At 46.2% G+C, this 24740-nt stretch overlaps 4 protein-coding genes across 6 annotated transcripts; 1 reads left to right on the top strand and 3 right to left on the bottom strand.

The window, feature by feature from the left end:
- Positions 1-5684: 5684 nt before the first annotated feature.
- On the bottom strand, positions 5685-7215 carry txnl4a (thioredoxin-like 4A). The gene is made up of 4 exons (XM_003968960.3): positions 6947-7215; positions 6424-6593; positions 6241-6344; positions 5685-6157 (listed from the first exon to the last, which is right to left on the bottom strand). The coding sequence occupies exons 2-4, from the start codon at positions 6574-6576 to the stop codon at positions 5986-5988; spliced, it is 429 nt and encodes a 142-aa protein (XP_003969009.1). The 5' UTR covers positions 6577-6593; positions 6947-7215; the 3' UTR covers positions 5685-5985.
- A 296-nt stretch (positions 7216-7511) lies between these two features.
- On the bottom strand, positions 7512-11574 carry LOC101076962 (E3 ubiquitin-protein ligase ZNRF2-like). Its single transcript, XM_003969019.3, has 4 exons — positions 10814-11574; positions 9678-9773; positions 8554-8659; positions 7512-8293 (listed from the first exon to the last, which is right to left on the bottom strand). The coding sequence occupies exons 1-4, from the start codon at positions 11133-11135 to the stop codon at positions 8236-8238; spliced, it is 582 nt and encodes a 193-aa protein (XP_003969068.1). The 5' UTR covers positions 11136-11574; the 3' UTR covers positions 7512-8235.
- A 506-nt stretch (positions 11575-12080) lies between these two features.
- mturn (maturin, neural progenitor differentiation regulator homolog (Xenopus)) lies at positions 12081-16802 on the bottom strand. Of its 2 annotated transcripts, XM_011609036.2 has the most exons (4): positions 16484-16802; positions 16109-16335; positions 14034-14156; positions 12081-13630 (listed from the first exon to the last, which is right to left on the bottom strand). In XM_011609036.2, exons 2-4 carry the CDS (start codon positions 16265-16267, stop codon positions 13523-13525), a joined length of 390 nt encoding a protein of 129 aa, XP_011607338.1. In that variant the 5' UTR covers positions 16268-16335; positions 16484-16802; the 3' UTR covers positions 12081-13522. The 2 variants fall into 2 exon arrangements, with proteins under 2 accessions (XP_011607338.1, XP_003969008.1); XM_003968959.3 differs by lacking the exon at positions 16484-16802 and having other exon boundaries at positions 16109-16476.
- Positions 16803-17465: 663 nt separating this feature from the next.
- sh3bp5a (SH3-domain binding protein 5a (BTK-associated)) lies at positions 17466-24638 on the top strand. Of its 2 annotated transcripts, XM_011609034.2 has the most exons (9): positions 17467-17828; positions 18021-18083; positions 19463-19591; positions 21812-21976; positions 22079-22209; positions 22460-22502; positions 22586-22802; positions 22926-23273; positions 23797-24638. In XM_011609034.2, exons 1-9 carry the CDS (start codon positions 17757-17759, stop codon positions 23961-23963), a joined length of 1335 nt encoding a protein of 444 aa, XP_011607336.1. In that variant the 5' UTR covers positions 17467-17756; the 3' UTR covers positions 23964-24638. The 2 variants fall into 2 exon arrangements, with proteins under 2 accessions (XP_029701295.1, XP_011607336.1); XM_029845435.1 differs by lacking the exon at positions 22926-23273 and having other exon boundaries at positions 17466-17828.
- Positions 24639-24740: the final 102 nt, after the last annotated feature.

Raw genomic sequence — 24740 nt, forward strand, 5'->3', positions numbered from 1 at the left:
TTAGGATCCTCAGCAGACTACAAACACCACGATGCACCTGTGTCGCTCCGTCTGACAGGAGGCGAACCCGAGCTTGGAAGCGTCGCCGCAGGGTTGACCCCCCCCCCCCCCCTTATCAGGTGACGGAGATGAAAGGCAAAGTTTCATTCGTGCTGGGGGATCGGTTTGCACGTTCGAGGAGGGGAGCTGGTTTCCACGGCGACGTTAGATGAGTCTGAGGGATGGGGGAGACATGAGTCACTGGAGGCCATCAAGTGGGAGGTTAATAAAGATGCTGACGCGCACGTGTCCATGAGGGGTCCCGATAATAATTCTATATTTTTGGTTCGTCTACGTTGAACCTCTTGGGATTGGGATTAGTTCTGAGTTTCCCTCCTCTGATTCCTGAGTTTAAATCCCGCAATTCTGTCGGTTTCTGTGTTTTTGATCAGACATCCTCTAAATTCCTCATCGAAAATGTAAAATTAGGGTCGTGCATGTTCAAAATTAGGCCGACAACGTCAGAACATTCCCTGAATTATGTGAATAATGGGCCCACCTTTGATGCTTGCCTCTTAATTGTAAAATGACTGGAGCAGCGAACGGAGCGGCGGCTCGGCCTGCACCCATTTGTAAAGTGAACAGCTGCTGCAGGTCCCGCGGACAGATCGTGAAATTCGACTCTTTGGTGGCCAACAAATGGTGACAGATGCCGCTGCTGGTGAGCAGCAGTTTAAACGCCAGAGTCTGACGTTTCTGTGGGACCAACCCTGTGAAAATGACCCCCATTATGTATTTACCCGGCCCATCAGAGACAGGACGGCCAGCTCAGCCTGGCCACTGTTGAATAAACAGCATGTTTGATCTCAGAGCTGGTGCTGCTGAACCCTCCTGACCAGCTCTCCAGGTCATTTGTTCTCACCGCACTGTTAAACTCGCGTTGCTGTGTTGGCCAGATTGCTGCAAATTGCCACACAAAAAAAGACAGAATATCAGCAGTCAGGGGGGAAAAACACCAGCACATGACTTGTATCCAAGGATACGGATGGATGATTTGCATAAGCTAAAGTTTGCCTCCAGTGAGATGGATTAGTATGACTTAATGGATGCTAACCCCTTTGCTAACTTTAACTGCACCCAGATCTCTGTTTTATCTCATTGACTGACTAAATCCTGCTGCAAAGGTCAAACTTCTGAGTTTCCGTCTGTATCGATTAATCAGCACAGCTTGTGTATTTAATACCTGTAACGTGAAAGCACACAAAAAATACTAAAATATTAATATTTTCAGGCCGACCTGGATTATTTATGGCATCTTTTTTTTTTAGGTCAGTTATTCCATCCTGCTTGCTGTCGATGAATGGAAAGATGCCTGTCAAGCATTAGCCTGCTGCGTTAGCATCTTTTCTGCTTCCTAAAGGGTGCTGTCATTTCTCCTGCTCCCTAATTAATCATTATATGTTTTGACATGCTCTAACTCAGGCCAAAGCAGCATAAGAGCAAATTGGTGCAGCTAAAGTTAGTATTTAACTACTTCCTGTTTAGCATTTGTGTTACAACGGTGAATGCCAATGTGTAAAGCTTCACATATTAACTGAATGTAGCATCATCAGGCTAGCAATTTACCTTTATCTTTGGCTAAAATTTAGCTGGAGCTTGGCTTTGAAGCAGAGGGTGTTTGCATCTAATGCATGCTATTATTTTCCATTTCAAGGATCTGAGGCGTAAATTAATTGTTTAAGTATTAAAACAGGTCCCACTTCACAGATGCTAGATGCTGAATTCATTAATATTACAAACAAGCAAAACCATTAACCCGCTTGTTAGCCTGGTTAGCATATATCTGTAATTAGCAGGGCACTCAGATTCCTCTCATTACAATGTAAAGAATCTGATCAAGAATTTGAATTTAGATCTTGGCTGACATAAATCAAAATCTATTATTGGTGGCACCAGCATTGAAAAACAACATAAAAAGGGGGGCAAAATGTGATTCATTCCCATGACACCTCACCAAATGAGCGGTGATGATTTTAAATCAGGCATTATTTTTGGAGGCCCAGGTTCTGGTCTTACACTGGCGTGGTTCCTCCCATCACAGGACAGAACATCTGAGGCCTGGACCAGTCACGTTGTAGCACAGACGCTGGTACTGAAGCCCACACGCTCTCACCGACTGAATGTTCCGACTCCTCTAACGATGAGTGTGTGGGCAGCCGATGAGCTGGCAACGTGCACGGCAAAATTCAACATCTTCTCACACACACACACACACACAGGAGTGCATTAATGTGGAAAAATAACAATATGCAGGAAATTCTCCCCAAAAAAGACGTGATGGACACTAATGAACACTGAAATAGCTATTGTGATGAGTGTGTAACCTGAGGTTCTATAGTCTGGTGACATTAGTGACACACAGCCCCCCCCTCACCTTCCGCCACCCCCTCCCAACTTCAGCCACTCCTCTTCCTCTTCAGTGTCTATTTCTGTCGCCTTATTGAGAGTCACCGATAGATCTGAGGTAGCTCGCCACCCTGCACCGCTCCTGCCTCATCCTGCTCGTCCTCCACCCCATCGCACCGTCCGCCGCGGTCGGCGTACACCCCTGCCGAGCTCACATAGTACAGTCTGCCCGTGCTCTCTCCTTATAAGGGCAAAATGCATTGACAGAAGGGGCCGTACCAGCTCACGCAGGCAGGTAGGGGTACGACAGGAGGAGAGAGATTATGTCGAGGCAGCGACAGGGAGGGGGGCAAACAGTGACAAATGGATTTTACTGTAATGCCTATATTTGTTCTACATATTATGGGGACTAATTGCTGTGGTGTTTTCATCTAACCTCTGCTTTCTTTATATCAACCTCCCTTTTCCTTGCCCACAGACTGATGCAGCCGCCTGTAACGACCTAAACAGCTGTTCAGCGAAGGGCTTTAATCCCATTGAAGATGCTCAGTAATTCACATCATGCTGCTGTCGTCAAACTGAGTCAAACAAGGTTAAAGCCTGACAGTACTCAAGACGAAACAGTTGACAAACAGCCAGTAAATAGCCGGGGGGGTGATGGGTCCGTGGAACAAAGTGTTGCTTACCTGAAACCTACTGATAACATTTTTAGAGAGCAAGGCATGCTGGGTGACAGAAAAGAGGTGTGAGTGTGTGTGTGTGTGTGTGTGTGTGTGTGTGTGTGTGTGTGTGTGTGTGTGCGTGCGTGCGTGCGTGCGTGCGTGCGTGCGTGTGTTAGTTCAGCTGGAGCTTTTATCAACACAGTCGGAGGAGGCCTGATTTTCCTGTGAGGTTTGGGCAGGTGCTAATTAGGCATCTTGAATGGAAACACCAGTCGTGAATGGACATGAAAGTGGTGAATGAAGCAACCTGTGTGTGTGTGTGTGTGTGTGTGTGTGTGTGTGTGTGTGTGTGCGTGTGTGTGTGTGTGTGTGTGTGTGTGTGTGTGTGAGCAGCATCAGCAGAAAAGACACACTCCTTACCAGTGGTGCGGCATCTCTTACGTCCATACACAGATTAGCTTTGGGGAGGATGCTAACGCCAGCACTCCGGAGTTTGTGATATTTGGGCCCGAAGGTCCTTGAATAATTGACCCCGACCCCCCCACCCCCCATCCCCCAATGCCCCAATTCGAAATGGGGAGAATTCTGCTACAAAACAGAGGCTTCACTTCGTCTGTTAGCAGATGATGAAAGTGGGAGCGGTATCACGTTGCTTCTCCATGACTCTGGGATCGTCTTAACGCATCCTCTGGGGATCTGGTTTGGGGTGCAGGCAGGTCCGAGCAGTGAAGCCCCTCCAGGAAGCGATGCAGGGGAAGAGATGCAAATCGGTTTAGTAGCATGTCTCTGTGTGAATCGAGGATGGGGGCGACTCAACAGGAGTCGTTATGGAGTCCGTTCCCACGTTTGTGAACGTTATCGGTATCAAACATCTGCTGCTGTTAATCTTTACCGACCTGTGAGCGGCGCTCGGGTCTACGAGCTGTCTCTGGTGGCCGTTTCCCTTGTGAAGAAGTCGTGAATGAAAAGTGACCAGACGTGACGTTTTCTCGCGTGTAACGAAGCCGTACACTGGAGGAACGAGGTCAGACAGGCATTTCTGACACGAGAGCAGCTGATGTTTGTCCTCGACGGGTGTCAGATGTGAAACAAGTTACTTAAAACGTTGCCGGTGGCACCTTGAGGTAGGAGGGGCTGCTCCCATCAGCGGCAATGGGCAGAGTGGGCGGGATTAAAACAGATGACCACATACCGTTGAAATAAACAGCAACCCGGGTCAGATTAGAGTGTATTTCTGGTTATTTCGGCAACTGTGAGCCCCCCACCCACCCCCGTCCCTAAAAGCTGCGGGACTTATTGGCTGCGGCTTGAGCTGCGGCCGCAGTTGCCGGGCAAAGAGCGAGAGGTTCAACACAATATTTGTGTAAATGTGCCAAGCCGGTCCGGGTGGTGCGTCCCAGAAATTGGCAGTTGCCCGTCAGGCTACCACATGGCAACTGGCGGACTGGAAGAGGGAGGAGAGGCGGGGAAAGACGCCCCCACCCCACCACCACCCCCACCCCTCCGGCTGCCGGATGATCCACGCCGTCCGTTTAAACGCTATCAGTTGAAAACAGATCCTGGTTTAGGAGCACGCATACGTATTCCCAACAATTCTCCCACACTTAACTGTACGCTCCCCCACCCCCAAATCCCCCCCCGTCTGGGTCTAGACTGGAACTTCCCCATTCAGACCTCTCACTTCCCCCCCACGAGGCCCAGATTAACAGTTATAATGAGCAACAGGACATGATAATGTGAGTTAAATGGACCCTGGTCCCCCCCCCCCCATGCTCTAGTGAAGACACGGCCCCCGCAGGGACAGGTCTGGCACACAAAAGCGTGCCAGACTTTAAGTTAATGCAAGTGGAAAGAACATGAAAGGCCCGGGGGGGGGGGGGGGCACAAATAGAAGAATTACCCCCCTCTGGATCTATATGTAGCTGTTTATCCTTTTTTTATGTTTACATTAAGCCAGTGTGTCTGTTGGCAGTCGATGTCATGTGACCCAGGTTGGGGGGTGTTTGTTGAGAATCGGAACAAATTTCCTGTTCAGATCAATACAGCGTCGATGTGAATAGACCGCTGTCAGGAGGGGTTTATTTTAGCAGGAAAACTTTGCCCCTTTTTACCCCCTCAGGCAGCTGAAGGGGCACCGCAGTGCACAGCCTCATCACCTTCCAGGCCTCACACTCACTATCTTTAAGCAATTCAAGGTTTATTCAGATTAGCTGTAAAATGCCTAACTGCAAGGAGACTGAGTGGTCCTGGACATCTATGTAGCGTTGGGTTCAAGGTCATGATCTGTGTGTTTCATGACTGTTTCATGACTGTGTGTTTATTGTTTGGATAAAGCGTTACATACAGCCTTTTTTGTGTGCTGAATAAAGGATTGGTGAATCAATTTGAATGTTTCTCTCTGTGCAGTCTCCAGTTGTTGAAGTTCTTGACCAAAACTTAACTTGTGTGACAAGATTTGGTGCATTTCTAAGACACAGAATGTCTCTCAAATACACCTGTCTCCCCCTGGTGGACACTTTAGGCTCTCACCCAATATGTTGTAAACTAACTAAATTTTCTATTTTGATGGAATTTTAATACTTAATCCTCAATTTTCAGTCTGTAAAAAATATTTCAGTACTAAATCAAAGTGTACGATTTTCTTCAACATCACAGCTTTAATATATCTTCTCCTCCAGTAACAATGAATAAATCAAAAACTTACAATGTGTATTGTTCCATATTTATTTGAACTTTTAAATATGATTTTTTTTTTTCATTATGTCCAAAATAGTTGTTAAAAAAAAAACAACCTCCCCCCCCCCCCCCCCAAAAACAAACACCACAATGTAACAAAATCATTTGGTAAACCAAATAATGTCCTTTTGTCACAAAAAAAAATGCTTTTAATCCTCGACTCGTGCTGCACATAGTCAGTGTTCCGTGTCACAGAGAAAAATCAATATCTGTATTTTGTAGAATAATCCTTTGGCGACACCACCAGACCTCGTCCTTTTCTCGCCCCTCTGTACACCGTTTCAACAATGTCTATCATCTCCTGCTTGTCCTCCATCGTCCAGTTGATCTTATTGTTGTTACCGGTGCCCAAATCAATCATGATATGTTTGTTCCTGAAAACAGAGGCATGGAAAACATGAGGTTCTGACACCTAAACGGCACACTGGCAACAGCGGGGGGGGGGGGTTCGTTCTACCTGAAAAAGAACATGACGGTGCAGGGGTCGTACAGCTCATACATCTTGTTGAAGTCTGGCACTTCTGTGATGTCCACCAGGTAAATGACAGCGAAATTTTTTACCTGTGAAGTATAGACAAGATGGTAACGTTTGAGAGGAATTTTGCAGTGCTAATGCTGTTAAAGAGCGAGCAGATCGCACCTTCTCAGCAATGCTGTACAGGACTTCATCCATTTTCATGCATGTCGGATCCCAGTCGTGGCCAAAGCGGATCACAATGACTCGGTCCTCCTCAGACAGAATGGCCTGGTCGACCTGCCAGCCATTGTGGAGATGCGGTAGCATGTACGACATGACGACAAACTACAAAGCTAAAACACAAAACCTTTAATGTCAACTTCATATATAGTGAGGTTAGAAATAGACATAACGTATCATGTCGTGGAAGTCGAACGGTCCAACGTTTCGTTTCCTTTGGCATAATCTAAACGTTAGTTTAAATCCACACAGGACCTGTTTAATCACAAACATGCTGCTGATAATACCATTTCTTTGTTTATGCTGTATTTTCCATCACAATCAGAAAGTAAACAACTCTTGAAAATAGGTTTACAGTGCTAAGTAGTTAGCTTATATCCACATTATCTATTTTTAGTTCATTATGCAAGTCTAGAAACTGAAACTGGAAACATTTTGAACAGGCATTCGATAATATTGCGCTCACCATAAAATTAAAAGAAGAAATGTATTGCTAAAAGTGTTTTGCAGCGGAATAAAAGCACGCTTTCTCCGGTAGCTTCTGTTACTGTCGTTTCTTCTTCTTTATTTCCTTTTCTTCTGCTTTACGGCAGTTGGTCTTTTTCCTTTAGCGCTCTACCGCCACCACCTGTCTCGGAGGACGAACGAAACCTTGCATGGAACACAAGTTTTACCAGAACTTTTGTCTTTGTTACAAAACTACTGTATCAGTTTTATATTTATACAACCCCATCTAGGTATGTACAAGATGACATTAATGTCAAAGTTGCAGCAACTGGTATCAACTTTTATGAATAATTTTACACATATAAATTATAAACCGATGTGCGAGTAGAAACTTGCACTTTACCCCCAAGGTTGATCCTGTTGCATATGCTAGTTGTATGCCATTTATATTTTACTCTATACATTGCAGGTGTGCATTAACATTTTTGACCAAGGAACTGTCATCTGCTTTCGCTCAATGGTTTGACCTCTTTTTGAAGATGTTCCTTTTTGATCTTATGTCGATTTGCTGTCTGCAAAAGGGATAGGAGACAAAACATTTATTGTTGTGCAATTCATTACAGTACAAAGAGAAATTTCAATAACCAAAGGTAAAAGAAATGTTTCCAGTCTATGACTCAGCAGCATATTATGGCACTCCCTATAGAGGGCTCAAATTATGATCAGATATGTCTTAACCCTATTTTTAATTCTGCCACCTACACTATCACATTACTCTGGCTCTTGACAGACTGTTTCACAGACAGATTGGCTGAGAGCGATTGTTTAACCACAGTCGATTTTTCAATAACACGAAGCTCTGCTTGCTAACTAGCAACAACACTGTAATCATCCCTTAAAGCTGAAATCATTTTTATGGCTGTTTTTACATTGCACCACACAAAGCTTCTGTTTTTTTAAGCTAAATCATGGCTGAAATGACACAAATGTCCCCAGTGAGATCAGTCCCCACACACCGCTCAGAAAAACAGTTCAGTTTGGATCCAGGGTGCAAAACCCACCCCAACAGGCCAGCAGGTGGCACAAGGAACATTCATGTATGTGTTTCTGGAGATGCCACAACTCCACCAGTGGTGCTTTGAACGTCTCGTGATGCTCAGGAAATTGTGTCCACAGTTCATTGGTATTCCACAAGGCAACATAATTAAGTTTTTTCACAATATTGTCTTATAATCCCTGAGGAGCGTTCAAGCTTGGCGTGAACAGACACTGTTGGGATGTGTTGCAGGTAGGCCAGGCTGCAAGTGTCTAGTCTGCTGGGTGTTCTGGACAGGAGCGATTAACCATAAACCACTCGTCTATGCACCTGGATGGAGGAGAGGAGGGAAACAGTGAGGCATATATTGTTTAACACTTTAGTAATAAGAAGATGTGCAAGAAAGGCAAGCTTAACATGAAGAATTTTCATACCAAACCATCATACTCATCATGTGTGCTAAGCTAGGCTAGCCAGCATGTGAGATGAGCTGCCATGAAGTGCAGCTCCTCTCGCCATCAGACATCTGACAGCTCGTGTTTGTCGTACTTCAGGATGCTCCAGAGAGGCGTTGCGTGTGCGTTTCTCACCCTTTGTGGTAGATGCAGAGGCAGGGCAGCCTTGCGATGGTGTCACCCTGCTCCAGCTCCTCTAAACAGATGGAACATTCCCCAGAGTCTCTGGACAGGATGTCCTCTGAGAGATACAGCAGACATAAAGGGAGTCTAATCATTTATCAGAGGTTCAGTTCAGGCAGCGAAGTGTGCTAACCATCTGTTTAACCTTTGGTACCTGAAAAGCTGCTGCTGTCTGTTAACCTGCAGCCTGCAGAGAGGCTGTTCTCTCATCTGATCTAACTGCAGCTAATGATGTTTACCCACATTTTTAGCCTACTGTCAATACCTGAGGCGGATGACTAACTGAACTGTTACCCGCTTCATAACACAAGTGAACGGATTGTAGAACACTTCCTGTCAGGTGTGTGCTACATTTACACTTTAAGTTAAAACCCAGCAGCAGATCTTGCACGTCTTTCCACAGGAAGTCTGCAGCAACACACGTAAACACGCGCTGCCCTTTGGTGTACGCTACATGTTCTTTGCATGTTCTCATGCAGATGCTTCACTACTGGTGATCCGACACAACAAGCATGGTTTTTGGAACATTTTCACCAAAGATTTAACCAATCATACTGGTGATTGTGAAATATTGGTCCATCAAGCACTGCGTATATGGAATAAAATATTTATAGTATTTATTGTGCGGATACAGCTTTTTTGTTAAAGATTAAAAAGGCAATCTCAGTAAAAAACAAAAGCCGGACATTTAAATTACATTTAAAGACCCAGAAATCGATCACACCTTAGGGTGTAATGGACTTTAAAACAGAGTGGGATGAACGGAACCAAAAACTAAACTTGCTCTAATGTCAGCAGGTTGGTGTGCATCCTGTTTCACAATTAACCCAAAATGTTCACAAAAATAACCGCGTTATCTACATTTCAAGTTCAGTGACCTTTTAAATTTAGCCTTAAGACTCTTTAAAATGCAAATCAACTTGTTCATTTTACAGAGTGAACCAGCTTGTGTTATTTGATTTGTTACATCTCACGCTTCAGCGCCCAAATGAGAAAATCACTTTGATGTTGCACGACTGAGCGCCTTTGCTTTGATGTTTTGTCACAACTGCTGTGGAAAATGGAGGAGAACGTACTGTTGTATGTGAGGCGCATCTTGCTGAAACACTTGAGCAGGTGCTTCTCGATCTCATCCGACGCCATGAACTTGGAGCAGAGGGGACAGTGGAAACCTGAGGGGGACGACACAAAGACCAGAGCGTGAGCATCCAGACCCGCTATCGCTCAGCGGTTGTAATCGACGCGGGCGTGGCCGACCTCGGACGTGATCTGGCACCTGTGTGAGCTGGAGAGTTGTAAACAGTCCGTTCCAATCTGATTAGCAGCGTGTAATCTCCAGATGGCAAAGGCTGCGATTCATTAATATTTAAAGGACTGAATTAGCAAACCACATATTCATTAATCATTTGACCCCGATAGTTGAGACCCTGCGCATCTCCGCCGCCTCTGGATTAACGGGCCAGGTGATGCTGGGCCAGGTGATGCTGGACCCAAAAAGCCCCACCCGTGCATCAAGAACTTGTCTGAGGTGATGATCGCTGAAGGAAGTCGGACTAAGCAGCGAGAACCTGCAGAGTCACCGTTACAGTTGTGCTAAGCAAAGGCCCCTAATGAGGTCATCAATGATTAAACATCATGGGGGAACGTGGAGCTCCAGAGACAAGCAAATAAAATGTGATGAGGGCATCACCAAAGAGTTGGCCATCTGGAGAACAGGCTCCTCTTTACAGTCATTAGAATCCAGTTCTTCCTGATTTTGGCCAGGGGATGAGCCGCGGGTCAGAAGGTGTTGGCGGTTTCAGGAAGTGTGAGCGGGCGCGTCTACGTCCTGCAATGTGTAACCAGCGGGAAGCTCTTATCTGCTGACCTACATAATACAGTCTTCCCTCTCAGCTTGCCCGGAAAAACAAGGCCGTTTTGCAAGACGGCGAAGGGGCAAAACAAGGCAGATGGCAGCGCGGGCCCGGAGGCGCTGGCGGCCACGGCGGGATGACGTGAATGTGGCCGAAATCACAAGTCAGCTGTGTTAACTGTGGTGAAGCACAAGTGGTGTCGCTGCTCACGAGATTAGCATGTTCACCTACACCTGAAAAGCAGGCTCCGGTGATGGCATGACTTATTCATGTTAAACTATTCATGTTAATTCAAAGTTATTTGAACGTTTAATTGTTCAACAGGTGTGTCCCCCTCCCCCTCCATCACCCTGTCTTACCTCCAAGCAGGTGAGGGGACAGGTGAGCAGGAAGGGATCCTATCAGCAGCCTGTGGCCCTCAGGGGGCAGCTGCTCCTCCTCGTCGCCGTCCGTGCCATCCAGGCTCTGGTTGAGCACCCGTGACCCCGACCTCCCGCTGGCCGGTATACTGCGACCGGAGCTGGTTGGTCCAGCCCCTGTGTACCGGATCCTGGGACCATCCGGGCCGTTGGTGTACCTGAACCCCGCGATCCTTTCCCCATCGCTTCCAGATGGGAGATCGGAGCTGGAATAAGCCCGAGTTCTGCCGTCGAACACTGGGCTGCTCTGCTTGCCTCCCATGATCAAGTTCAAAACCTCAGGTCTTTGTTTTAGTCGCGCTCGGAAGTTGTTTCTTAGCCAAGACTCATGGTCACAGAGAGTTCTGGAGATCTAACAACAAAGGAGAGGCCTAACACGCGATCGACAACAAAGGCGAACATCTTAAAGTTTCGCTGCGCGCTCCGCCCGTGCGTAAATTGCGCACTCAAACTGAGGCATAACTTAATTTCCAAATGGTAGATTTTTTTTCTCCTTCTTGACCAAACACTTCCTTGTTTTTTTACCCAAGGCAATAGGGAAAAAAATTGCGAAAGCTCTTCAGCTACACGTTTTCTGCTTCTTTCCGCCAGGAGAGGATTGCGGGCCCAAGTGCGGCCGATCCGGTTCAAGTTTGTTTTTGTGCTCAACTGCGGCTGTGAGGAAAAATAAAGGCAGGGATTGCCTTCCACCCCCCCACCCGTGCCACAGTTCCGTCAGCTGCTTAAATTCACCGGGATTCAAAGTAAAAGCACTGTTAATTTAATAACGGATATTTTGTCTACATTATATCATTCTGGGTTCTTTGTTTTTATTCATTTAGTTGTTGCAAATCCAAAAACGAAATTTCCATCTAATCTACTCATTCAAAGACAAATACTAGGGTAGAACTGGGTAATTTGCATCCACAAATGACTTCAAACTCGTAATATATGAAGCTCGGCGGTTGTGTCTGAACACCTGTCACATTAAGCGACTTTTAATTTCAAGCCTTTTTTCAAATTTACGAGATTTGGTCTCTTTTCCCCCCCAACGCACGTTGCCGTACAGGTGGTTTTATTTTGAAGGCGTGGCCGCAGCTTCCTGTCTGCCGCTCGATCGCTGTGACGCAAGTCAGCAGGTCGGCGGTGCGCTGTCTGATAAGCGGAGCCACCATGTTTGCTGCTTTGTGGACCTCCAGGTCAATGAGAAGAAAAGAAAAACAGAGCCAACAGTTTATTTAGTTTATTGAATAATTTCACACACAGCAGAAACTGAAACACACTGCATTAGAAACATTCAAATGGGGGGTGGGGAGGGAATTAAAAGACAGATTATTACAAGCCAAAGTAAAAGGGTTTAAGAAACAGTCTTGTATGTGGGTTGTGGAAGGGGCGGGGGGGGGGTCAAAGCGCTGCTGGAGGTGGGATTTTAATTTTACAACAACAGGCTGGAAGAGGCCAGGCCGAACATGACGCCAACAATCGTCCTCTCTGCCTGGGTTGTGCATTTATTACATTTCTAGTTATGAGCAATAAACTCAAACTCAACTCACGCGCGGAGAGAGAAAAAAGATAAAACTGGGAACCACTGACAACCAGGAAGGAAGACTACAGCACAGAAATAGGCCGTCATGTGATGATGAGACGCCCAGAACCGGGGAAGGGCTTAAGCTTTTAAGCTTTAATGTGGGTCCTTATGACTGTAACGTGGTTGAGATTCCTCATAAAGTGACTTTATCTGAGGTATGTGTTTTTGGAGGCGCCGCAGCCGCACCCCAGCACGTGGTCCATGCTGCTGTGAAGCTGCGCACACGAGGTGGCGATGAGGACGAGGATGGGCGACGGTGAGAGTTCTCTCCCATATTAAGTCGTGCACCTAATCAGATGAAATGCGACGCTGTAATTGGGAATGACCCACTAACGCGATCCGCCACGTTCTCTGCTTCCGAAGTGGTTGTCCCTCTGTTGTTACCAAGGCAACCATTCGACGTGGATGGCTACGTCTGGAGCGGCAAATTTGATTTGATTACATGTGGACAATCTGCGTGGAAAGGATCCGATTTCAGCCACAGATGTTCTCTTTTTTCTCGATCAGGCTGAAGCTGATCCATCCTCCGTGGCTTTAATTTAATCCGGAATTGCATCCAAATTCTGCGTTCGGCGCTGTTTTCCCACCCTCCTCACTCCCAACTCTTCATCTGCAACGCTCCAATTGCCGCTCTACCCTCTCATTTTGGACTCCTGCGCCATTTGTGCCAACAGATGCGCATGAGAGAGAGAAAAAAAACACATTAACCGGCACGTTTGTAACCAAAGCGACGGGGAAGATGTGCGCCGTGGTAACGTCTGGCTGTATCTCTGCGTAACGAAAGCTGGCTGGAGCTGATGTAATATTGCTATGAAACCTTAACTAACCAGGCGGTGAATGATTGTGGGAGTTGCATCGTACGTGGCCACACCTCACGTAGCCCCTCATGTTTATGTGTGTGTGGGTGGATGGGAAGGGGGGGACAACACGGTGCACCCTTTGGAAGCAAAGCCACTGAGACATTCAAGAACATGGTGGTGCATTTTGTTGTGTGTGTCTGTGTGTGTCTGTGTGTTTGCATGTGTGTAAGAGTGAGATGCGCTGAGCTTCAGAGGCAGACTGCACCCCGGCTGCAGGGCTCATCACTGCTGGCTGACCCCCATCTGCTGGTGGTCAGGTCCCGGCTCTCCCTCCATGTCAGCGTGATAATGCCCGAAACTGTCGTCCTCCAACTCTGGAAGGCCGAGCAGCTGCGAGGGAAGAAGCTGAAGGTTACAAAGAACTCACGAGGCCTTTGGTTTCAAATTGTTCACAGAAGTGCTGATGTAATGGAGTCTTCTTTGAATATGGCTTTGATGCAGGGGTGGGCATCCCAGTGGTACGAGTGCCACCGTCGGACCAAGTTTTCCGTCTTACCAGATATGCATTTCCACCAGGATCCCAGTTTCCTACCTGGTAGGACAGAAAACCAGGTCTGGTTGTAGCACTGGGATTCCTACCCCTGTTAAATCTGTAAATCAGTCATAGATCAAGTACATGTTGAATTCTGGGAGGAGTTTGGTTTGATTTATCACCAGCAGGGACAACAAGTGGTACTGGCATTTGGACACTGCAGACAAAGGTTATCATTTAAAGGAGTGTGTGGTTCCTCACAGGCCTGAAGGACGTGAAGACCTTCTCCAGGACCTCTAGCAGGGTCTTCTTCCCACAGGAGGAGATGTAGTCCTGGGCCAGCTGGAGGAATGGAAGGCAGTCTTCACTCTCGCTCCACACATGCTGCAAACACAGATGTATACAGTCAGAATATTTAAGTGTAAAACTAATTCCTGACAAGTGGCGCTTCTTTAATCAGTATTTGGACATTTAAGGGTGAAATATGATGTAAATGAAGCCAGACGGAACCACATAGTCTGCATTTTTCCATTACTGCTTTTACTGAATTGCCTCTGTCCACATGACTGTAAACAGAGCCAAGTGTGCTCCAGCACTCAGGGATGGTCGTCCCAGTTTGGCGATAATCGACTCTTCTTATCCAACAGCTCCTCTACCTCGGTTGCTTAAAAAACAAGGCGTCACATGACGCTGAAAATGACCCACATGCTCCCTGAATGGAACTGCAGCGCTAGAAACAATGACCAGCAGCCTGGGTGAGAATGGCCTACCGCAGCGCCCTCTAGTGGACAGGCGAGTCAATGACTTCTGAGTGGGGAAAACATGCTGAAAAACATGCTTGACCTCGCTGTTTTGACTGTGTTTACGTGTGTGTCGGGGTTACATGTACAGAAATACATGTCTGGAATATTAGGTAGGTCTACTGTTTTGAGACCGTTTGGTCATGTTTACAACAAACGTTTGCCTTTTTTTCCTTCCACAGCAGATGGAAAGTCCCAGTTTAAGCTGTCTGCAGGACAGATCAGCCTGCAGTCACATAACACACTCGGAGTGACATAATATGTTACTAAGCAGACACCATGGATAAATGATCGTGGATGATCTGCGTTCCTGTAGCCTTAGTTGTTGAGGGATTTCAGGGGAATAGGTCAGTTCATAATTGATAATTATCTTTGTGGAGGACCAAATGGCTCCTTTTTTTATACATCTGTGAAAAACTCAGAGGTTATTTTAAAAAGGTATAGTATCTGCATGTCTGTTTCATGTAATACCAGTTTAATGGTTTACATGGGTTTCGACATAACTGAGGATCCGTTTTACTTTTTCAGGAAAATTCATTTATGTGTTTTAAAATGTAATATCCCATCTGACTGGAACAACTTGTTAAGGTAATTAGAGCTCTTTTTATTGCTTTAAAGATCTAGAGTGTGTATTTTTCAGTAACACATAAACCTGCACCTGGGTTTTAAATAAAAGTTTAGATAGATCGATTTAACGTGTGTGTGGATTTTTAACATATATATACAGTATATCATTTACAATATCTTGTAAACCATTGAGGTTGTTTAAAAGTTTTTTTTCAATTCCAGTCCTAAATTATTATAAATATTCTCGAGGCAGTTATTTAAATAAATAAATAAAATAAATATACCGTTCCCTGGCAGCCACCTTTGGGTTTACTCCTATGGGATGGACTGGTGACAGGTGATTATTCTGTGTAATATATATTGTATCCACTAGATGTCGCCAAATCCTACATTGTTTATTCCAGAACTATTGTGTTACGGTAATGTTTTAAAATACCCCTATTTTATTTTGTTTATTTTTGGGCCATGGTGCACATCAGGACAGACTGTGTGTCATTGTATTTATTGCTTTTTCTTCTTTTTTGGAATAGTGTAAAATATTTAGTATTGTTCATAATGTTGTTGTTTATAATGTTACTCATTGACGGCATGATTACTTAAATAAATGGAAAAATGTGACAAAAATAATATTTTATGAGAAAATTTGATTCGTTTTATTCATTATTATTTTAACGCTACAGCACATTACATATATACGGTCTGCAGCGCTTTTATTTTGAAAATTATAGGCCTGTTTCTGACTTGATGGTGTTGTGGTCCAAAGGGTTATCGCAGTGAATGATGGAGGGGGGAAACACCTTCAGCAGGCCGGATGGGTGGGATGGCTCCAAGTGTGTGCGCCGAAACTGGAATTACATCATCCCTAATCCTCACCCAAAGCCTTCCCATCTCCATGTCCAACCAGGAGAACCAGAACAGCGCGCGCACACACACACGCACACACACAGGCACTGCAGAAGGCTCACTTACGAAATTGTCGGTGCCGCCGGGACACAGCACATAGAAGGAAACGCCGGGCTCTGCGTAAAAGTCCATTCGCCTCTCGTCGTCCTCCTCGGCGAAGATGAGGTCGAATGGGTTCCCGGAGCACCACTCCTCCGCCGCTTCCACAAGGTTCTTAAACTCCATCCTCCAGTCTGTGGCGTCCCTGGCTCCGGAGCTTGGTCTCGGTCGTTCTGGCCGTCGCGGCGATGATGCTGAAGACAGAAAAAAACAGCTGATCGGACAGCAGCATCTGCAGCCTCCACTACCACATCACCTCTAGTGCATGGCCCGGGAACGCGGATATAAGAGAGGCTGCCGGGTGCACAGGCGCTCTCAAAGCCCCATTCCCCTCTTCCTCACCACGTTATGAAATCAGCCCGTCGTTCGCATACATGCATACGCAGGAGGACGCTGGAAAAAACGCGATGACGAACAGTGAAGCCGGGCAGGCGTCCATATCTGACTGCGAGTCAGCGTGCGGGCCCAGTGCGAGACACAATTACCGCATCATTTGAACCGGCTGACACCGCGCAGGATGCCAATGAAGTGAAAAGAATGAATGTCACGCAATAGCGACTGCAGCAATTGTCGCGATATCTGCAAAAAAAAAAAATGAAAAGACGAGCAAAACTATTTTTAAAACTTATTATTTTTAATATTCGTATTAGTTTAGAACCAGTTACGCTGCCCAGTGCCACTGAATGTCATGACTCCAGTTTAACCATATCCTCACGCAGGGGTCCTCACAAAGCCACCAGGGGGCGTTTCAAACCAGTTTACGACCCTATTCCAGACATCTGTCAAGTTAAAACGGTTTAGCATTATTCCGGTGCCGTTACCGTGACAACAAAACCTTTCAAAATAAAAGCACTGCTTCTTTTTCAAATGACTTCAAGAAAACAAAAAAGCTACAATTATGGGAACATCCCAATGTATTTTATTCAATAGAATATTATGATGCAACACTCTCAATCACATTTCTTTCATGTTATTTCATATTAATAATTCAATATATGAATAGTTAAAATAGAGTTTAAAAATAAAAGTCAACGACTGATTATACTAGATCAAATAAAATGTTTTTTTTTATTATTGCTATTTCTTCTACCTTATTTGTCGACAAGCCCAAAACAGATTTAAATACGTGAAAAAAGTGAAAGGTTTTTAAATTTTTTTTGCTGAAATCTGAATTTAAAAATACAATGTGTTAAATATTCAGCATCTATCAACCAGATCTCCTCCTTGATTGTAATATGACTATTACTATTACGCGTCCGGTGAGTCATTAAACCGTCATTTATATTGAAAGGCCGAACCAGAAGTCGTGTTGGTGATTACGGGTGTTTTAGATTTCCTCTCCCCGCACAGCCAGGTCAGTCTGTTGTCGATCCCAGAGGGTGAGATCCACCTCGTGATCCCCCTGCGGGTGAACACTTTTGCACACTGTGGACAGTTTGGACTTTTCGAAGCTGCCCGAACCTTTCAAAACAAAGGGCCATGCATCGCAGAGGCTGGTGAGGGAGGACCGCTGCAGGACGAGCCTGTGTGTCCAGCGCCCAGGGGTGTCGCTTTGTCTGCGGTTTGTCTGCAGCCGCCCTCCACCACCCCAAAAACATCCCAGGAACCCCTGAAAATGGACCCTTTACTCAACGAGGAGGACTCGCAGTGTGCCGAGGAAGAAGAAGAGGTTGATCCAAGAATCCAGGTGGGATTCTCCTTCGGGAATAATAAAAAAGAAGTGGCAGTGACTCTGATTTAAGAAGAAAACTGTCAGAAATATTAAAAAAAGAGAAAGTTACGGGAGAAATGAGATGTATTATTGTAAACCTTCAGATAAACTTTTTTTCTTTCTGCCTGTTTTTATGCGATTCTTCTGTGTGATGTTTACTGTAAACAGGGAGAGCTGGAGAAGTTGAACCAGTCCACCGATGACATTAACAGATGGGAGAGTGAGTTGGAGGTAAGACACTATCACCAACAGGCAGCAGTGCTTTTTAATCCAAAAGAGGACCTTTTGATTCCGACAGGTCTGTAATCCGGTTAAACGGTGTGACAGTTCCACCATAGAGCCATATAACCAAAGAAGGAGATCAGTTTGACTTTGGTTTAAAACCTGTGGGTTTTTTCTCTTTCTGTTAAGCAAAATGCATTCCGAGGGCCAAAATGGGTCTCTCCTGTTACTCATTAGATCTTCGCCACTAGCTGGCGCCGAATTTGGCAGCACAGGAAATCTGCTGCATTTGAAGAAGACAGCATTTGTTAAACCCTTATGAAGTTTACAGGCTGGGGGGTTTTATTAAGTCATCTGACGTGGTGGAATAAATGGCCGTTGTGTCGTGTAGATGCACTGAAGGCCGTTCGTCCTGGAATTAGGGAGCTGGGCTGAGGTGAAATGTGCTGCTGGGGGGCCGCCGGCTGCTTTCCTGAAGAGTCTGGAGATGATTAAAGTCATAGCTGAGACACTTGGGTGGCATTGAGTGGCCATTGAGAGTGTTAACAACAATAAAGCTGTCAGATGGCGAGCTGTCTCAGGAACACAAATGCAGGAACTGCAATGATGTCACAGAAATTGTGCTTCCTGTGACAGCCTATCTCCAGCAGCCTCGTCCTTCTTCAGCTTTATGAACAGGAAGCAGATGCTGCCCTTTTTAAAATGCTCCGTCAAAAGGATGCAGACGCCTGTAGAGCTGGTTGAAAAACCTGGTTTATTTATATCAGCACATGGCTGCTGTCAACTATCCCTGCTCGGCGTGTTTTAAATTTGAAATAAACAGTCCAGGTCATGTTGTGTGTGTCCTGTGATAGACTGGTGACCTTTCCAGGATGTATTCCTGCCTCTCGCCCAATGCCTGCTGGGATAGGCTGCTGCTGTCACATGACCTTGAGCAGGAAGTCGATAGGAATAATATTTGGGTTTTAATTATTATACTGGGATGGAAATGATTCACAGACTTCTACTCATTGCTGCAGCACCAGAACCCAACCTTCCACTGCTGACACACATTAATCGGCGCCATCTGCAGGATAATCGTGATTGGGTCTTAGACGTAGAAATAAACAGACCAGATTTAGCCCTGAACTGGTTTTGGCTTTCAATGGCTTTTGCAGCTTTGACTGGGATGAGGAGGTGCTTGATTGGGGCTGTACTGGGCACCGCTGTGGTGTGAGCTGAATTTGTAAGTCATTACGAGGTTGGAAAAAAAAAAAAAAGCAATTTCTTCCCTGATGATGCCATTAGTGGACATGTTACGGGATTAGGAAAGTCATTAGGAATAAACCTCCGTTTTCCCTGCCCGTGACAAATTTCTGAATAAAAGCTGGCATAATTTTTGTGTGCAGGACTGCCGCCAGCGGTTTCGTGCCGTGTTGAGGGAAGCCGCGTTCAAGCTGGACGAGTTGGCGAAGAGGCTCGGCCGAGCGGTGGACGACTCCAAGCCGTACTGGGAAGCACGCAAAGTGGCGAGACAGGTACGCTGGACGGGCCCGAGGGGAGGGGAAGTCACCAGAGAAGAGAGTTTGTCTGGGAATTTAGTGAGGAGAACGCTACAGGGCTCAGTTTATATCTGCTTAAAGGGAGCCGGGTCATGTGACGTCTATTTATAAACCCTGCGGCGCGCTGCGATAGTGCCACAATTCAGCCGAAGAAGAGGAGCTGTCAGCCTCAAACTCCTCCGACTTATCCTAATCTGATTGGATCCCCTTGTAGTGCGGTGGAAGTTTTACTGTGGCTTCATGCAGATGGATGCAAACTAGGGCAACGTTCCACAGCGGTCGGAGCCGTAAACGCCCTCCGCCGCCCTCCGATCCTGTAGGTCACGCTCTTCAGCGCCGATGTGTGCGATCCAGCCCTGGTGGTTGTGTGCCATTCATCATGTGGTTGGCATTTGGCTGTCAGAGGTGCGCACGTGTGGGTGCTGCTGTGGTGCTGGAAATGATTTATGGATGAATATTTAATATTTATTGCATGACCTATTTTAAAGGGATTGAAATGCTAAACACTCACTGACCTGACACACACACACACACACACACACACACTGAGACAGACAGACAGACACACACACACAGACACACACACACATGTTTTCCCACCACTCATTCCTGTAGTCTGGGGGAGGTTGTGTAGGAATTGCTTTTACTATCCTCTCTTTGTCCCTTTTACCCAGCATTCCCTTCTGCTCCACTGCCTGTCTGTCTGGCTCCCCTCTCCCTCCCCCCCCCCCCCGAGTGCCACTCATCCCTCTCCTCCTCTGCAACCTCCAAAAAACCCCTGAAGCGAGTTCATGACAGAGAAGTGTAAGAAATGTAGGGAGTGTCTGGTGCAGGAAGTCGCCGTGAGTCAGCGTCCAGCGTTGCGCACCTGAAGACAAACACGACACAAACAATCACTGAGCGTTGTGTTATATAAACATGTACGTGCACGCTGAGTGTGTGTCGTGTCATTTTAGACTCAAATCATGACCTCGTCATCACACCTCTGCCTCACTGAGTCAGCTGATGGAATATGATGCTCGATCTGTAGGCTGCGGTTCGTCATTTGTCTGATTTCTTGGTTTTCATGACGACAGAATTGTGCGCTGGGGTCGTGGAACAATTGGGAATAATCACAAACTCAGCGGTGGAATGGAAAACTGAGGTTCTTTGCAGGGCCGTGACCTAGTATTGCTGGAAAAACAGCTTTCTTCTCTGCTCTGCTCATCAAATATCCATCATCGTCCTTCTGCTATCGCCGTCACTGGGAAATGGGTCACGGCGGGACAGAATCGGCAGATAACACCCAAGCAGCCATGTTATTGTCCCACTCTCCTCCTCCTCTTCTTGACTTTCCAGCCCAGGCTCGTGCAACTGCAGATAAGATGGCGTTACCCCGCCCCCAAAAAGACCCATTTTGGTTGGATATGATACAGACCTGTTGGAGATTCTATCTTAGCAGGAGTGACAGTGATGAGGGGCAGGGGTGGTGCGTGGGTGTGTGTGTGTGTGTGTGTGTGGAGGGCGGGGTCATGTCAAATGGGTCCCTGTCTCAGAGAACAAATAAGATGCCAACAACTTCTCCAATTTCTTTTTTTACCGAGTTTCCAGGAAGTAGATCTTTTTTTAAAAGAATGAATAAACACTGTTGCCTAGATGCTGACAGTGACCTTCCCAGTTGAAAATATCTGAAATATACTCACGCAGCAGCCTCGTCGCTGTTGTTTTTCTTCTCAAAGCGCTTCTAGACAAACTAAATCTGTCCTTCTAAATTTAGAATCGCGTTCGCACCTCGGGTTGTCTCCAGGGTGACTTTAAATAAATGGCTCCGTCCAAAAAAAAGAAAAAAAGCCTTGTTCCTGTTGTGAAGTCTGCGACATTGGCGGTGACGATGACGTCTGATTGAGTCGAGCCTCTCAGAGAGGACAGAGTGGGTCCCAACAATGTCCAGCATGATGGAAATTTCAGGACTCTGACAGTGGGCTCAACTCAAACCTACATACTGACAAAGCTTTGTTGTTCTTCAGGCCAAACCACATTTGTTAGAAATACGCAGAAGATGATTAAACATGCAAACACCGAGGCTGTGGAGAAGAATTGTAAAACCCTAAATCACCGATGACCCCTACAAGGACGCTTATTTTACTAGCATTGTTCATTTTCAGTCATTGACCTTTGTGACCCTGTTTTAGCCTTAACTGTGCTTCTAATTGTTAGGCTCAGATTGAGGCCCAAAAGGCCACTCAGGAATTCCAGCGGGCTGTGGAGATCCTGCGGGCCGCCAAGGAGACCATCGCTCTGGCCGAGGAGAGGCTGCTAGAGGAGGACAGCCGTCAGTTCGACTCCGCTTGGCAGGAAATGCTTAACCACGCTACTCAGAGGGTAAACATGTGGCGCCGGGCCGCTAGAAAATAACGGGTTCGGTTCTCCAGGCGGAGATGTAGGAAATGGAGAAAGTGGAAAAACATTCCCTCATTGTTCTAGGTGATGGAGGCGGAGCAGTCGAGAACGCGCAGCGAAGCTGAGCACAAGAAGACGGCAGCCAATTACAACTCCTGCATCAGTCACATGAGGCAGTTGGAGAAGAAACTCAAACGCTCCATCAACAAATCCAGGTCTGCCTCTGCTTTCTCGCCCCCCTCTCCTTTCCACGCTTACGTTGCGCAAGTGTGGTTGTGTGTGAGAAGTAAGGCCCACTTATGTCATCTGATGCAACCCAGATGTTTCATGGCACGGTTGCGTAGTACTTGGGTGTATTCCCTGTGTAAGGCTGAAGGAATGTAGCTGCTCAAGGGCGACTGTTATTCCTGTTTCTGGTTTTTCCTCCACCCGTCTCAGATTTTCTTCTACTTTCTCTCCCTGTAGGCCATATTTTGAACTGAAAGCCAAGTATTATCTGCAGCTTGAGGTGTGTACTGTAGAACAGTTAAAGCTAACAGTTAAAGCGACGCCTTAAGACACCCACACAACATTTCTGTTGATTTCTCATAGCAACTGAAGCCACTCGTGGAAGAGCGTCAGGCAAAACTCGTGTCTGCGAAGGCGGAGTACCGTGCAGCGCTGCGCAATTTGGAGAGTATCTCCGAGGAGATCCACGCCCAGCGACGGTCCCTCGCCATGGGAACCAGGGAGCAGGGTGTAGGCGCAGAGGGGGACGCAGGCGACGATGACATCGCCAACTTCAAAATGGAGTCCGACGGGCTGTCAAGTAAGTATCTCAGGAACCGTCTGCTCGTTGGCCCCGTGTCAACATTGTTTGATGTTTGTGCTTTTGGTTTTTTGGTTTTTCATCCGTGTGTCTGCATGTTTAATGTGTTTATCTGTGTTTCAGTGATGTCCGTGTCAATCGATGAAGGGGGCAGTCACAGTAACAGCTCAGAAGATGAGGCTGATAATCTCACCACCTCCTCACCCCGAGCCTCATCTTCCTCGTCTACTACCCCGTCCTCTCCCCTCGACATGCCCTCCCCGTTCCCCTCCTTGTCCCCCTCGCTCTGCAGCCCCTGCTCCTACCTTCCCTCCACCCCCCCCTCCACTGGTCTCGGTGCACTGGACTTAGAAAGTCCCTGTAGCTCTCATGATGTAGATTCAGTCTGTGGCTCAGGCCACGTCTCCCCTCTCCTGGGCCCCCGCAGCCAGTGCAGTGGGGCGTCTTCTCCAGACTGTGAACAGGAGAGAGGTGTGTGTGTTCATCACATCTGTGTGAGTGTGTGTGTGTGTGTGTGTGTGTGTGTGTGTGTGTGTGTGTGTGTGTGTGTGTGTGTGTTGTCACAATTCAATCAAAACTGTTAGCACATATTTGCACATATTTACCACACATAACAGTAATGGTAGTCAGGTGTACCACAAGGTGACCAGGGGTCGTGAACCTGTTGCAGACAAATGTTATTGCCATACATAATCCAACAATCCAACTTAATCCGTCTGGGGTCCATCCAAAGGAACAAAATGAGATATGAGTCCATCTGTGGTCTGATCCTAGAAAACAGCATTTGGTAACATCCTCTCCAGCGTTTCCTTGCAGTATCAAAATATAATGAAATTCCATCAAAGTGCAAAAACAGTGCCCTTCAGTGTGCCATTATCTTAACCCTCCCATCCTCACTTAAAGGTCCCCCAGTTTTCTAGTTTACAATTAAGGTTGACTTTGTTTCTAAAATGGAAATTCAAGCCATGTCATCACATTTTATTCCTGTCTGCAGGTGACCGAGCAGAGGGAGCAGAGGCCACGTTAGAATCCAGTCTGAACAAGCTCACCTTGACTGTAGCACAAGAGGAAGAAGGGGACTCAGGGGATGACCCCCCTCACATGAACCCTGAACTTTCCTCTCCTGCCACCAACTCTCTTCTGCTGCTCAACGGCGTCTAGGTGCCATCAATTGACAACCTGGACAACTTGGGAGCGGTGTTCCAGGAGACAAAGTGGGAAAAGGACCTTAGCTCCAACTGACAGTCCATTGCTTTCCTTTATCATCTGAGCGTCAGATGGCGTCATTTTAAAGGTGCAACATTTCGTGTATTTAAATGTCAATACATACAGTAACAGTAAGAACATTGTCAAAGCCCCATCGAACTGATGAAGGCAGAAACAGGGCAGCCTCTTCATACTATTGGTTGACTGTTGCAAGAGGACGTTCCCTGTTGCTGAACCGAACAGTTTCACTACTTCTGTTTTTGCCAAAACAGCGTATCCGTAATGTGCCATTAAGAAATCAGACAGTGTTTGTTTTATTCCTCCAATAGTGTTAACATGTCCATGTGTTTGTTGTGTTGTAAATGTAAAGTAATCGGCGGTCAGTAGCTCCATCGAATGATTGAAGGCGTGATTGAATGAACATGGTGTGAGTGCTCGAGTGATTGTTTTTGTGCTCCAATATTACCCTATGAGACAAATATTCTATATTTATACTGCCTTGTCCTTGTATATCTATAACACTCCATGGTTACTGTTGATATTAACAGAATAGTCAGAAATAAACACATCCTACATTTATGTCATGTTTTATTATTTTGAAGTAATAAAATCTGTCTGTGACATGAGTTACTCAAGGTCGTTCTGATTGCATCAAAACCAGAGGTTTAGAGGTCAGACATTTAGCAACGTATAAGTTCTTTACTCAGGTTACATTAAAGGTATAAAATTTAG

This window comes from Takifugu rubripes, chromosome 12 (assembly GCF_901000725.2).
Source record: "Takifugu rubripes chromosome 12, fTakRub1.2, whole genome shotgun sequence".
NCBI lineage: Eukaryota > Metazoa > Chordata > Actinopteri > Tetraodontiformes > Tetraodontidae > Takifugu > Takifugu rubripes.